The 14,581-nt window shown below is 36.7% G+C and overlaps 2 protein-coding genes across 12 annotated transcripts in view; one reads left to right on the forward strand and one right to left on the reverse strand.

Annotated features, from left to right (window-relative positions):
* Positions 1 to 378: 378 nt before the first annotated feature.
* LOC136255695 (hemicentin-1-like) overlaps positions 379 to 14,581 on the reverse strand; it is a 49,608-nt gene continuing 35,405 nt past the window's right edge. The window contains exons 15-18 of the mRNA XM_066048510.1: positions 4,914 to 5,070; positions 4,775 to 4,833; positions 4,262 to 4,719; positions 379 to 848 (exon numbers count right to left, since the gene is read on the reverse strand). Of these exons, the coding sequence (XP_065904582.1) occupies positions 608 to 848; positions 4,262 to 4,719; positions 4,775 to 4,833; positions 4,914 to 5,070 (915 nt within the window). The 3' untranslated portion in view covers positions 379 to 607. The remainder of the gene's footprint in view (positions 849 to 4,261; positions 4,720 to 4,774; positions 4,834 to 4,913; positions 5,071 to 14,581) is intronic.
* On the forward strand, positions 10,080 to 12,925 carry LOC136256382 (uncharacterized). 11 transcript variants are annotated; one of them, XM_066049325.1, is made up of 9 exons: positions 10,080 to 10,931; positions 10,986 to 11,193; positions 11,246 to 11,405; positions 11,528 to 11,632; positions 11,890 to 11,954; positions 12,015 to 12,043; positions 12,134 to 12,226; positions 12,649 to 12,713; positions 12,773 to 12,925. In XM_066049325.1, exons 4-9 carry the CDS (start codon positions 11,622 to 11,624, stop codon positions 12,846 to 12,848), a joined length of 339 nt encoding a protein of 112 aa, XP_065905397.1. In that variant the 5' UTR covers positions 10,080 to 10,931; positions 10,986 to 11,193; positions 11,246 to 11,405; positions 11,528 to 11,621; the 3' UTR covers positions 12,849 to 12,925. The 11 variants fall into 11 exon arrangements, 7 of the variants coding, with proteins under 7 accessions (XP_065905397.1, XP_065905398.1, XP_065905399.1 ...); XM_066049326.1 differs by having other exon boundaries at positions 10,080 to 10,860; XR_010701496.1 differs by having other exon boundaries at positions 10,496 to 11,193; positions 11,683 to 11,954.

Here is a 14,581-nt window from a genome sequence, read left to right on the forward strand (position 1 = left end):
TGCATGCATTACTTGCACCTCAATGTGTGAAATTAATTGAAGGGGTCAGTGGAAAAGGGGGCCATGTGCCATTTTAGATTTTCCATTTTCTAAAAATTAGAATGGCTTGTAACCATGTGAATAATGTTGTCACTAAGTAAACAAAGTTTATGACAGTTTCAAATCAATTTTTAGCAAATAATATTATTACAATAATTCAATTATGTCTGAAAATTGTGTTTAATGCATGCCATGTGGTCACCTAAATTTTAAATGACACTTGTCCCCTTTTGCTATTGGCCCCTTCAATTACTAAATACTTTACACTCACGACTACTTTGAAGATCAAGTCATAAATCCATTCTCACACTCACGCAGGAGATAAACATGTAGACCACATTTTTATGTGCATTTGCCTGTATTGATCTTCAAGATGTGAATGCAAAAAACCATTAAATTTTATTAATTACAATTCAACTAACATTTAATATGCAATATCTGGGTAACATCACACCATATAGCTACAAATAAAAAATAACATACAGCAAAATATAACGGATAAAAAATATATATCCTTGTTGTACATAATTATATTATGCAATGTACATGAAGATTATTGTCATACAACTTAAGTAAAGTGTGTTTCACTGTCGGCTGGATCCTTTTCAGTGATAGAAGCACAATCATCTTTAGTAGTATGTTCTACTTGAAGGAAATCTTTTGATTCTCGATAATCTGAGTATGATGTAGCTTGGATTTTATCACCCTCTACTTCTGTGAAGATTGGATTGCTTTGTGCATAAATCTTTGAGTCAGGTATAATAGCACTACTAGCAGTGAAGCCACTATAATCATCATTCTGCCGTGCCCTGAAATTGTACAAAGTAATGATTACAAGCATATAATTATGTGACCATAATAATGTATACATAAGGATATGAAAAATCTGTTTTTGTTTAAGTGCGTATAAGGATACTCAATTACCACACAAGAATTTACATAACATGGTGGCCAACTTTTAATTTATGAGAAATAGCTGCATTTCTATCATCTTCACATATCTTGTTATTAATGACTGATGGTTTGCCATGGATATAGCCAACATACATGGTGGTTACATGCCTGACAATTTTGAAATGTGTTCGAAGTTCAATCAAAAGAACGCCCTTGTACTTGACTGACTGCTCATTAATTATATGGAGACTCATTAATAGTCTGATGGCCAAGAACTGAAGCAGTTTGAGTAAATGCTCTGGAGGAAGACTGTAAGGAAAGTATTTTAATGCAGAAAATCAACTCCTCAATAATTATGGTTTCCATGCTTGAAGAAAACAATACAAAGAGTTAAAGATGACGATAAGGCAAGGCATGAGAGTGGAAATTTTTTGGAACCCCAAAAGATACATACCATATTAAACAGTATGGTGCTACAGTTAAAGTAAGGATCCCCCAAGTGGCTCGTACTGCCTAAAATGTCACTTTAAAAGACTATTCTAGAGACATCCTTTATGGAATAATATTCATCCATCTAACAACATGAAATACAGCATTAAAAACAAGAAGTGGCCAGATTTAGAATTTTTTTTAAAAATTACTGAAACTCGAATTTTCATCTGCCTGCCTGATCACGGTTGCAAGGCTGGAGGCCAAACGAAGCAGTGCATGGGCACCATTTTACCATGCCACAATAACAAACTCACCAGTGGCATGTGCCTTTTGAGGTTCTGATGTGTGTGTGCCCTCTGTGCCTTTTATCTTCAATCAGGATGGTTGTCTTCTTTTTAATGCACTGAAGCTATATTGAGGCATTATTTTCTGTAACAACACCTTCCTTGAGCAGCATATTTAGATGCCACAATATTATTTAAAGCACTTACGCTTGGTAGATACCTGTAACTTCATGACAGGTCAAAACAATGCCCATTCACGATCTTGGTTGATTAATAACGATCGAACACAGGGACCATATCTCTTGATGGTCTATTTACTCGATTATGATGACCACATGTTCATTCCTTTATTGTTGGTACAGTGAAAATATAAAATAGTGACACACCCTTGCATGGTAGGTGAAAGGCTGACTCAAGATATTCTAACCCTAATAGAACAGTTACATGTTTATAGCTGTATGCTATAACATCTATGTCGATTTGCAGTAGTGCCGAATGATGACTTCCTGTAGCTGAAAACAAAGTGTAATGGCCACTTCGCTACTTCAGTCAGAGCTCGTTCATATGAAAACAATAAGCCTGGTGCCTGCATTCTATCTTCTAATGCAGTATACATACATGGGTTCAGCAGTCATAATAATGTTACGTGAACAAACAAGTACAAGTTAAAATTTTAAGCATCATAGTAATAAAAAGTAGTGAAACAAGGAAGATTGCCTACACCTGAAAATATACAGTACTAGCGGACACTTAATCCACAATTCATTCTAATAGAAGTCAGTGACTCCAATAGATCTAGAGCAGTGATTTGACAAAACTTTTTTTACTAATGAGACAAGTACAAAGAAAACTTAGGGATCAAAGAAATAAAACATGGATTAAATGTCCACAAGTACTGTATATCTTCAGGTGTCCCTTGTTTCACAACCTTTTATTTCTTTGATCCCTAATTTTATTAGTCTCATTAATAAAAGGTTTTTAGTCAATCACTACCTGACTGCTCTAGAGCTACTGGAGTTACTGACTGTTCTATTACAATATCCATTTCAACATGTTTTCACAAGCAAGTACAAATATGGTAATTTGCATGGAAAGATCAAAGTGCTGATTGCTGAATAGCGCTTTATATCAGTCAAAAAACAGCAGCTACTTTATGAAGAACAGTTATGTGATAGATACAGTATAGCTATGAAAAGCATGCTGCATATATGTGCAAGTGTTTATGTATAAACAGCTAGCTAATCACATGCATTACACTTAATGTTGCTAAAACTAGCAAACTAATCTTAATTGCTAGCTGTACGACTAGAAACAGATTGCATGAGCAAAAATCTAATGGTAGAATTGAAGCAGTCCAAGTACATACTTGAAATGAACATTCTGAAGAAGACAACTCAGAAAGTGCTACATAACACTTAAAAGTACCACCTATGCTAGTGTATGCAAGAATATACAGCATGAGGGGAGGGGGGCTTGAGACTGATCTAGCACTCGGCTTTGCTCATGCTGTATTAGTCTCTCAACATGCCACTGTCCTCAAGCTGTATTTTTTGTACACACATGTGGCAGTGTTTTATGTATTACTTAAACCACAGCAAGATGAAATACACCAATTTTCATTGGGTACTTACAGGTTTCTAAATTTTATAGATCCGTTGTTTATGTTTCAATAGATCCCTCTCTCTGAGGCAATACAAAACACGACAATTACACGCTTGCATCATTGGCAACGCATTGGCATTTAACTGGACAGCAAGTGTCGTGGAGGTGCTTTTTAACATTACTCAATGCTACATTTATCATGCGACAAGTAGCTGTGAAGGTACAACAACAAGTTATGGTCTAAATAAGTTAGACATCAAAACACATGGTTCCATGGAATTTAGAAACCCTCAGACCCTGTAGTAGTGCCTGAGCAAAACGAGGGCACCACATTCTGGTTTCTAAATTCCATAGAACTCTGTGTTTCAATGTCTAACTATTATGTTTGGGACTATCGTTCTACCTACGTAGTACATGTATGAATACTTTAATCAACTATTACGTAAGTTTAATAACTTATTGTGCTTATGTATTTTTGTTGTAAAATAAACAGTTGTGGTCCCATACCACCATCCCTACCAACAATGGTAACTTGTACAATTACACAAGCCATGTCCTTAATAAACAGCCACATAAGCATAATCCATCAGGTAAATGTGATAATGTGGGATTAGTCTATTTGTCTTCCCCTTCCAGCAATGTTACCTTTAGCTTAACGTGCTTATAGTCTTGTGCCAGAAGTATTGCATTTATCAGCAAAGTGCATGCACCTCTTATGGGTTTAATTTGGTCTTGCAATGACTGTTGCTTTAACACATAACGACTGCTCCATTATAGAGTACCTCGATCTCCAATAACATTTCTTTTACAAAATTTTATCATTACGCAAGCCATCTCATGTTGTGTGTGTGTCATATTTGCTTGCATCTAGCTTGTTGGTTGAAAATTGTCCCATTATGCCAGCAATTTCCTCTTTGCCTAGTATTCCAATTTGGTATATGAATAGCAAAAGGCACTAAACTGACTGCAAGTGTATGTAAAACACATTGTACAATCTACCAACTACGTACTTTGACCTTCGTCTTTGGATATAAAATATTGTGATCAATACAATGAGTATCACTATAACTACAATCACTCCAGCTGCAACTCCTCCAGCAATAGCACCACCATCTGAACTGTCAGTGTTTGTTGACTGATCTGTAACAACACAATCTTCTGATTCGGTTGAGTCAACTCTTGATAGACAACCAGGATCCACAGTCAAGATGGATGAAGTAACAGTAATGCTTGGTCCCAGTTTTACCCAGTCATTTATATAATTTACAACATCATCGGCATCAGTGACTGAAGCAGGGACACGTACGACTATTCTTCCTTTAAATACAACAGTGTCTTCAAGTTTTCCTTTTGATTCTGGACAACTAAACAATTCATTATCAATATCAAATACACAACCACATCTTGGTGATATTGCCTGCTTAAGTTCCAATTTAATATCCTCCAACTTTTGTCTCTTATCAATTTCCTGGAAGTACACAGTAACATTAAACATGTTCTGTGACTACATACTATTGACTTACTATCCATTGAGCACAACTACTGACAGAACGCAATTGTATTTGAAAGAATGCTGTATTTACTAAAAGAAAATAGTACATTAATTAAATGGTAATTAGCACATAGTTACATATGGATAAATTGAAGTTACAGCATTCTTACTTGTGGCTACAGAAATTGAATTAGTAGTTATCTCTCCTGTGTCAGTAAAGGCTGTAACATTGATGAAGTAATTAATACCAGACACTAGGTTGGTCAAAGTAATGTTTGTATTGTTGCTGCTAACAGATAGTGTATTATCTTGATCAGAATAATCAATCTGCAAAAAAATGATGGTGAGTAATGACAAATAATAAAGTTTATGATAAAAAATGTTAACCACAAGTAATAATTTATCTATACAAAAAAATCCGAGTTGTGAGAAAAGGGTGTGCTCCCTCCCCCAAAATAAAGCAAAGGTGAAAAGAGTTGAGAAATTAAGGGTAACAGCTTTGCAATAATGTCAATCAAATTTAATGATGCATGTGATCTTTAAAAATAACTACCATTGACACATTTGTAGGCTCAGTTTGTAGCCAACATGACACATGATAGTGTGTTGTACAGCCAAGTGTGGGTGAGCAACAGTATTTTACAGGAACCAAGAAAACACTGTTTCCATGCATCTGTAACTCCCAAACGAAAATGGAAACTTTTACTGTGGAAACTCCTTCTGGGTAGGGCACCTACTCTAAATCCTCCAAGCCATCACTAAGATAAATGCTTTCAAAGTTTGTCTTCATATTTCACATTAAATTATCTTCTTCTTTTAGCAACACTTAGTATAATTCCAGCATGCTTTGGTCAATGTACTTCAAATTTGAAAAGCATATTAAAGTGCATTTACTGTCCAATATTTACGTAGATCAGTTGATTTCAAAATATCGCAAATGCTGTTTGCTTTCAAACCTACATGGCAAACTGCTTGAAGGAAAGACTTTATATTTAGTTTGTACATTGAGTAACAATCACAGTGCAAACCTTTCATGATCTGAATGAAATCGGAATGATGATTATATGGGTATAACAAAAACACCAACCAAGTGTTAAAAGGCATACAATCTAGTTTCCTGAACAAACAAAAAAACAACATTTTTTGTCACACCTACTAGACAAACCACTAAACGGAATGAGTGGAAAATTGGAATGTAAGTATTAGAGAGGAACCTAGAAGAAATTGGACTGAGCTTCATTGTAAAAATTGAGGTACTCTAACAGTGCATCGCATTAGAGCATTTGGCAACATATAAAGTCATCCTGTAAAGTGTTCAGCTATACAACTACGTTACCCTGTAGAACATTTAGCTACATAGAAAACCACACTGTAGACCGTTCAGCTCAGTGCTCGAATTGTAAAATAATATGAAGGTATACTAATTTCTCAGTATATGAAGACCGGAGGGGAGTAATATTTCAAGGGTTGTAATTTTAACCATCACAGTTTTAAGTCATCCATTTGCAATATTAAGTACGTATGTGAGGTGCAGCACCTTACAAGCCAAAAGCATAAATTAAATATTCCCTATGCCCCCAAGTCAGTATTTTGACCACATCTAGCAGTCTCACTTTTAGCTCTTGGATCTCAGAGGTTAGATAATATGAAAACAGATCTTGAAAATAATTACTCTTCTATCACAGTAGTGTAATTGTCTGTTCTAATAGAATGTATGTATGACTGTTCTGTTAGAGTAAATTTGATCTGGGACCAGATCCTGTGGGATAGCGTGAGATAGCTATCACTTTTTCACGTGTCACATTATAACTGCAAAAAAATCTGTTTCATGAGTATTTTTAAACTGCTGCAACTTTTAAAGCAGCTAACAAGGTATACTTTGTACATTCCTGTATATCCTCAATTCAAGCTCTGGTTCAGCTACATGACAAATTACTCTGTAGATTGTTCAGCTACATAGCTAGTTACCCTGTAGAAAGTTCAGCTCCATTATAAGCTACCCTGTAGAAAGTTAGTTATGATAAGTAGAGAGTTCAGCTACATGTTACAAGTCACCCTGTAGAGTGTTCATCTAAGTTACAAATCATCCCATAGAACGTTTAGCCAAGTTACAAGTAACCCTGTTCAGCTATTGAGTTACAAGTCACTCTGTTGCGTTACAAGTCAACGTCCACTTACGTACATAACTCTGTAACAAGTCACCATGCATAGAGTTTAGCCACAAACAATTCACACTGTAGACAGTTCAGTTAGATGTAGAGAGTTCAGCCACATACCATGTCATTCTGTAGAAAGTTCAGGTACACAACAACATACCCTATAGAGAGTTCAACTCTAAACAAGTCACTCTGTAGAGAGTTCAGTTACAAATAAATTAAAGAATTCACTTATGTTATAAGTCACCTTGTAGTATGGTGCGTGGGCAGATCAAAGGCTGCCGCCAGTGTTACAAATCAGTTGTAAACCGGTTTACAAATAATTGTAGCATGGTTAAGTACTTCCTTTCGGCCACACAGTCTGGCCACTAATTAGTTCAAAGATTTCAAATGATACCAAACACCAGATCAACACAGGAAGTCGGCTAATAATGTCAAGGACTGACAAGGAGGTAAATCACTCTGGAACTAATAAACACACAACACTGCACTCGTTTGAATGAATGGGAAGCAGTACAACTGCTGGGCTGAGACCACACGCTCGTTCGCCAATAATTTAAGCTAACCAAGACTATTATAGTGCTGCACCACTCAACAATGAATATCAGACACTTCAGCTACACCCGTCTAAATGGTGCGGAAGCTGTACAATGGTAGGAGTGATTGGCATCGATGATGGCACCTTGTGCTTGTGTATAACAAATGCGCTACCAATGAATAAACTAGCTATAATGATTAACTAACCATCAAGACAGTAATTAGTGAGTAAAACCGTTCCTTGTACACAGCACTCAGCGGTAGCCAATGTTAGCCTTGCGTTCTTACTCCTAAATGGGCGCCTTTGATCTGCGCATGCCCCATACCACAAATCAGTTAGAACACACCCATTCGGTTTGTATTTGATTTGCAAACACTCCACCCTCGGGTGTCGTATTTACAAATCAGATACAAACCTCACGGGTGTGTTACAACTATTACTTGTAGAGCATTTAGTTACGTACATGTAATTCACTCTATAAAATATAAGTGACAAAATTTAAAATGGACACGAATTACGCAGTTGCATACAAATTAAAAGATCTTTGTTGTATACTTGTGGTAAAGCAAAAATACTGTCTCATTTCACCTTTCTACAAAAATAGCAGATTAATTGCGATCAAAAAAATAATCCTTTGCATGTACATTATAGGATTACAATATCTCAATTCATACTTTTACTCAACTTTTGCTCCTACTCGAGAACTGTCACTCTGATCACAGCAAACCACTTAAGCTAAATTAGGTAGATTATCTACACAATGATTATCACGGTATAGCCTGTAGGCAGGCCAATTGTGCTTTTTGTGTGAATAATTATAAATATATCCCTATCTGTTAATTGTATTCATAAAGTTACTGCTAATATTATCCGCACAAAAGCAGCCAAGCTGTGAACAAATGGCGCGGCCTTAAAAATCCTGGGTGAAAAAAGTTGTGAAATCAAAAGTGGCGGCCAAGAAATGGCTGCAATGATGTTAATGCTAATAAATTTTAACAATGCACACAGCCATTATTAAATTTTTTTAGCATTAGCAGCCATTTCTTGGCCGCGACCTTTGATTTCCCAACTTTTTCACCCAGGATTTTTAAGGCTACACCATTTTTTCACAGCTTGGCTGTTTTTGTGTGGATTTCACTTCTTTTTGTACTTTATAAGGCAACCAGCCTATGGCTGACTTTGAGGTTTGTTTTTACTCACATTTCTTCTTTTCTATGTAGATACAACCACCCCAAAAACACCTTCGCTGTAAAAAAGGCGTGCCCAAGAAACTACAAGTACCTGGAACCCAATGTAAAAAAACAAAAAGAAAACAGCTCAGCTGAAGTGAAAAGTAACTGGTAACTTAAAGAGCTGATATCTGAAGCGCCAAGAATACAATTACTAATTCATGCAAGAACACCTTGGCTATAAAACAGGTGTGTACATGAAAGTAACTGGCAACTGAAATGGCTGATATCTGAAGCGGCCAAGAATGAATGGTCATATACAACTAATTCAAAAATTTAACACTGAACCTTTATAATTTGGCTGTGTTCTATATTCACTCTTGCTGCATCGTAAAGTAATTTCTTTTAACTCTAATTGGCTGGTAATTTGGCCGCCTTTTTTTGCTCTATTATACTGACTATTAAAAAAGGCGGCCAAATTACCAGCCAATTAGAGTTAAAAGAAATTACTTTACGATGCAGCAAGAGTGAATATAGAACACAGCTGAATTATAAAGGTTCAGTGTTAAATTTTTGAATTAGTTGTATATGACCATTCATTCTTGGCCGCTTCAGATATCAGCCATTTCAGTTGCCAGTTACTTTCATGTACACACCTGTTTTATAGCCAAGGTGTTCTTGCATGGATTAAACTTTAGTAATTGTATTCTTGGCCGCTTCAGATATCAGCTCTTTAAGTTACCAGTTACTTTTCACTTCAGCTGAGCTGTTTTCTTTGTTTTTTTACATTGGGTTCCAGGTACTTGTAGTTTCTTGGGCGCGCCTTTTTTACAGCGAAGGTGTTTTTGGGGTGGATATCACTCATTTTTGTCAGTGATAGACTCTACATTTGGTTTAAAAGGTAATTATTTTTGGAAATGAGCAATTAACATTAATGCAGAATATTATCTTGGAGAGTCAGTAAAATCCATACATAATAATGATTGTTTCATAACACCGTAAATTCGGAAGTATGAATTTACGGTGTAGTATGACTGTTCTATTAGAGTAAATCTATCCTTACTGCCTGCATGTGACGAATATATCTCATATCTGTGCATGTTAAATGCTTCAGACACCTAATTAAACTTGCAAGTGACTAATTAGTTTACAGTTGCTACACAGCTATAAATACATTTGTAATTGTTATCACCATAATCATTTATCATGTTATAACCATTTTTTATTATTTTGGTCACAACTTCAGGATTAGAGCAGCAGAGAAAGGAATAAAGGACTCAATCATCAAGACTTGTATATGGGAGATGGAACAGTATTGCGATGGACAATGCCGGTACTAACCCCTCAAGGGTGTTGCAGTACAGTATAGATGCAAGACCAGAGCCTCGATCGTCACCTTTTGACTGTGGTCACAACTTCAGGATTGGAGCAGCAGAGAAAGGAATGGAGGACTCAATCATCAAGACCCGGGGAGATGGAATAGTATTGCCAAGGATAATGCCAGCACTAACCCCTCAAGGTTGCCACAGTGCAGTATCGATACAACCACTCCAACCAGTGCATAAGACCAGTGCCTCGATCATCACCTTTTGACTGAAATTTTTATACTTGATGAAGCAATTAAAACAAAAAAGTTGTAGTACTTATACTTTCCTGAGGGAGCATGCCCCCAGAGTCCCAGACTCCCTTGCCTGTTCAGCAGAATAATAGGATTGAGCCTTACTACCACTTTCACCTTTATTCTTGGCCCGGATGTACATATCGGCAACATAATACAGTAGCTGTAGATAATGCCCCTAGGCAGAGCTATAGGGGTGGGAATTTTTCCCTACTATCACACTATCACAGTAGTTCTTCTCGCAGTTCTTTTCGCAGTTCTTTGCCTGGCCATCATCAACTGCTGTCAAAACATTAGTGTCGTCCCCCAGACCCTTCCTCAAGCATACTTACCACACAAAAATAACTTAGTTTAGCAGTGCACAAACAATTATTGACAGCATATGTACACCTACCGTATTGTTGAACCATGTATACCACCAGAATCCACCGGATTGACAACTAACACGTGATCTATTTAGGGGAAATCTCGTGGAAAGTCCCTAATTACCTTAATCGGACACTCGTGATACGTGGTTTTAAATTGAATGGTTTAAGAATGTAACTAGATGGTGAGGCGTACTTTAATTGGCTCGACTTTACTGAGAAACTCGAGCCCCTCGTGAGAAACTACATCGCTTGAGCAACGCTTGAAAAAGTAAGAGTCAAGAATACTGAGGGACTCTATGATATATGCCGGTCTTGAATGCTAACGAAACGAGGAGTGAAGTTTGTGCAACGTGTCACATCGCCACACACTGATTCACCGTGTTTGTGCGATAGGGTTTTTGGACCTGTCCACCAGATGTTGAAAGGAAATTCATTCCACCACATGTTGAAAGGAAATTTATTCCAACTTGTGAAGTTATTGGTATACTCATTGTTGGGGTCCATGGGGACATCGATGATCATTTACCAGTCAGCTGTAAGTAATGTCATAACAGAAGGAAAGGAACCATTTCCATACCCCTATGGCATCCTGATTTTCCTGGTCAATTTATGTACACTCAACCACAGATCGAAATGTAGAACTTTGGTTGCAGGTGGAAAATAAACACCTTTTTACTCAGTTACAAGAAATTCACCCAGCTGGGATAAAATGTTGACGTGAATGTCATTAGTACTAACTTGTTCATCAGGTATTGGACAATTCCAAGTGTCCAGATTATGCAGTTGTCCTCTTGTTCAAGTTTACACATTTAGGCAAGTTCCACAACGTCCTATAATCTATTACTATATCAGTGTGAAATAATGCTTATATAATATTTTTCATATTCCAGGCTTTAGGTGTATTGTATTTAACACCTGTTTGTTGGTTTTTGCAGGCCATCTGGTCATACTGGTTTATCCACTAGCAGTTGAATGTGATCATGGTACATATGTAAGTTGAGACCATGCAAGAACAAAGATACAGGTGTCATGAATTTCAGGTCAGTTAACGTTCAGAGGAATTGTATTATTGCAATTGTTCTTTTTGTAGTTATCAATTATCAGTGATCAGTTTATGATAGCCTACTTTTGTTTGACCAATGACCTAATGTTCTGGTTTACATGCTTACCCAACAGTTATGTTACTCACTTAACCTGCATATGGGATATATATATTTTTTTAGTTCATTTTGATTATCCATCCTTTATTGGTACAGCCTGGCATATTGATTTTTTGCACATTCTCTTTTTAATTCAGTGCCTGCTGGATTGCTTCATCAGATATCGAAACAGGTGTCTTTGGTGTTGCGACCAATGTTCCAGGTCAGTTTGCATGTGTGTTTAATTTAAGGTTGACTTCAGTGCCTGCGTATTCTTTTACAGGTCTCGGTATCGAGTGTCATGAATTTCAGGTCAGTTGACGTACAGAAGAATTGTATTATTGCAATTGTTGTTTTTGTAGTTATCAATTATCACTGTATACTAGTGATGTGAATTTGCAGGTCAGTCTACTCAGATGTATCAGGCATAGTGTTGATGGGTTCAAACAAATATCCAGTGTAGACTGTAGTGGCATCAAGGGTGTTAATTTCCAGGTCAGTTTACATGTTGTGATGTTAGTGATTTTTTCCTAGTACCCAGATGTTAAGTGTATTGTATTTAATGCCTAGCTACCTGTTATGTTTTTAAATTATGGTATATCAGTGTGGACGGTACAACAGTAAGCCTTCTGTGTTGTAGTAACTATTTGTTTCATAATTATGCTGTTGTCCTGGAATGGCACAATTTTTGGGCAACCAGTGTGAAGTCCAGTGGTACAAACATTGTATTATGACCAAGTTGTGATAGCGTACTTTTGTTTGACTAATGTCCTAATGTTCAGGTTTGACATGCTTACCCAACAGTTATGTTATTTATTCACTTAGCCTGGGATATAATTTTTGTTCATTTTGATTATCCATGCTATTATTGATACAGCCCGGCATATTGATTTTTTATACATTCCCTTTTAATTCAGTGCCTGCTGGATTGTGTCATCAGATATCGAAACAAGTGTTTTTGGTGTTGCGACCAATGTTCCAGGTCAGTTGCATGAGTGTTTAATTTAAGGTTAACTTCAGTGCCTGCTTATTCTTTTATAGGTCTCAGTATCGTCATGCTGACATACAAGAAATCATCACTATTGTTGGAACTATTTTTAGTCAAGTCTTGATGTGATGTTGATTAACGTTGTTATACATTGTTGTATGTTTACCATATGGCAAGAAATTTTCATGGCCATCATGAAATTTGAATATTGTGTAAGTTGTGTGGAACAACCCCAACTCATACATGGTCACTGGCAAACCACGAACCACATTCGAGCCACAACACCACCAACCACATTCGAGCAATCCATTACAAAATTTTGTTGCACCATTTGTGTGTGCATAATACTTAATGAAAGCCACAGCACAAGCTACATGGTAAACACTACATAGAGGTGGTAACCCCTAAAGGCTTGTTACCTTTTGTATTCAGGCCTTTGTGGTTAATCTATTAAAAATTACATGTAAATAGAGAATTGAAGAGTATGCTTAAAGCACCTTCGCTAGTGATTTTGTTCTTCACACCATAAGACAACTGGCGATTTATAAACGCTCGATTGGGGTGTGGCACTAAATGGAATTTTAAAAGATTTCTGCTTAAAACACCATCCCTAGGGAACTTACGGTTCAGCACGTTGTCACAACTTGTTTATCAGGCATTAGAGTTTGTGTCCACGTCGTGCCTTTAAAAGTTATTGTAGGGATTAGAGGTTTGATTGAAGAAAATACGCGTATAGGCAAACCAGGATTGGATAATGTCAGTGCTAGATGGACTATACAAACACGACTATGTTGACTGGTATAACGTGACAGTAGTTGTAACATAAGGTAGAGAAATAAAGTGAAATACGCCTATTTTTTATTTTGCGATGGTTACTTTTTTATTTTAGCGAGGTCGCAAGAAAACTATGATGATGACTCCTAAAGATTTTTTTAGCACGTAACGCAATACAAATCTATTGAGAGATGTTCCGTAATCTAGGACTAATATTGCGAAACCGGCCCTACACGTAAATAACTCACAGTAGTGGCCGCGCGTCTTTTAATTGGGCGTGCGCTTAGTAGTTTCTTGGCCGCGCGACTCACTACCGTGAGTCTTGATGATGATTATTGAAGACAGACTTATAAATGTATTTCATTGCATGATTTAATTCAACATTTGATAATATTATTGTAATACTCTAATAGAGTGCACATTTTTTGAGGACTTCTAATAGAACATACATATAATGTTCTAGAACAATCTAGTACTTCTATGGTTGAAATTACAAACAAGCACATTTCAACTAGAAATTTCATTTATAAAGCAGAAATTAAGTGAGGTGATCAGCCAAGGTAGCAGTGGTTCAGTGGTTAAGGATGCAGGTGTTAGGTATGGAGGTCCCTGGTTCGAACTCTGGTAAGTTTTTTTTTCTCGACATTTTTGCACACCTTTTTTACCCTGCAGTGACTGCTCTATTAGAGTATCTTGATCCCACAATTTTACACTTACTTGGTTTTTGCTTTATAACTTTGTCGCTGTAACTCTATTGCTATTCAGACTATCAAAAGACACTGCTACGATGATCAGCCTATCTACACACCAATTTTCAAGTTATTTCTATACTCAGTTTACCCTGTAGCTGTGACAGAATTTTGATCTTTTTTATGTGAATAAATGCTCATAACTCCTTGAATATTCCTCAGCTTCACAACAAACTTGGTACATGAGTCCACCATTACACGCTCTTCATTTGTGCCAAAGATTGAGGCAATCGAGTTACATGTTCAGCAATTTTTACAAAGTGTGTGAAAAGAAATCAAAGCCCCCGAAGCCCCCATACGGCATAAGAAGAAAAAAACGAAAAAATTAAAATGAACTTT

Source organism: Dysidea avara, chromosome 5 (genome assembly GCF_963678975.1).
Source record: "Dysidea avara chromosome 5, odDysAvar1.4, whole genome shotgun sequence".
In the NCBI taxonomy this organism is placed as follows: Eukaryota; Metazoa; Porifera; class Demospongiae; order Dictyoceratida; family Dysideidae; genus Dysidea; species Dysidea avara.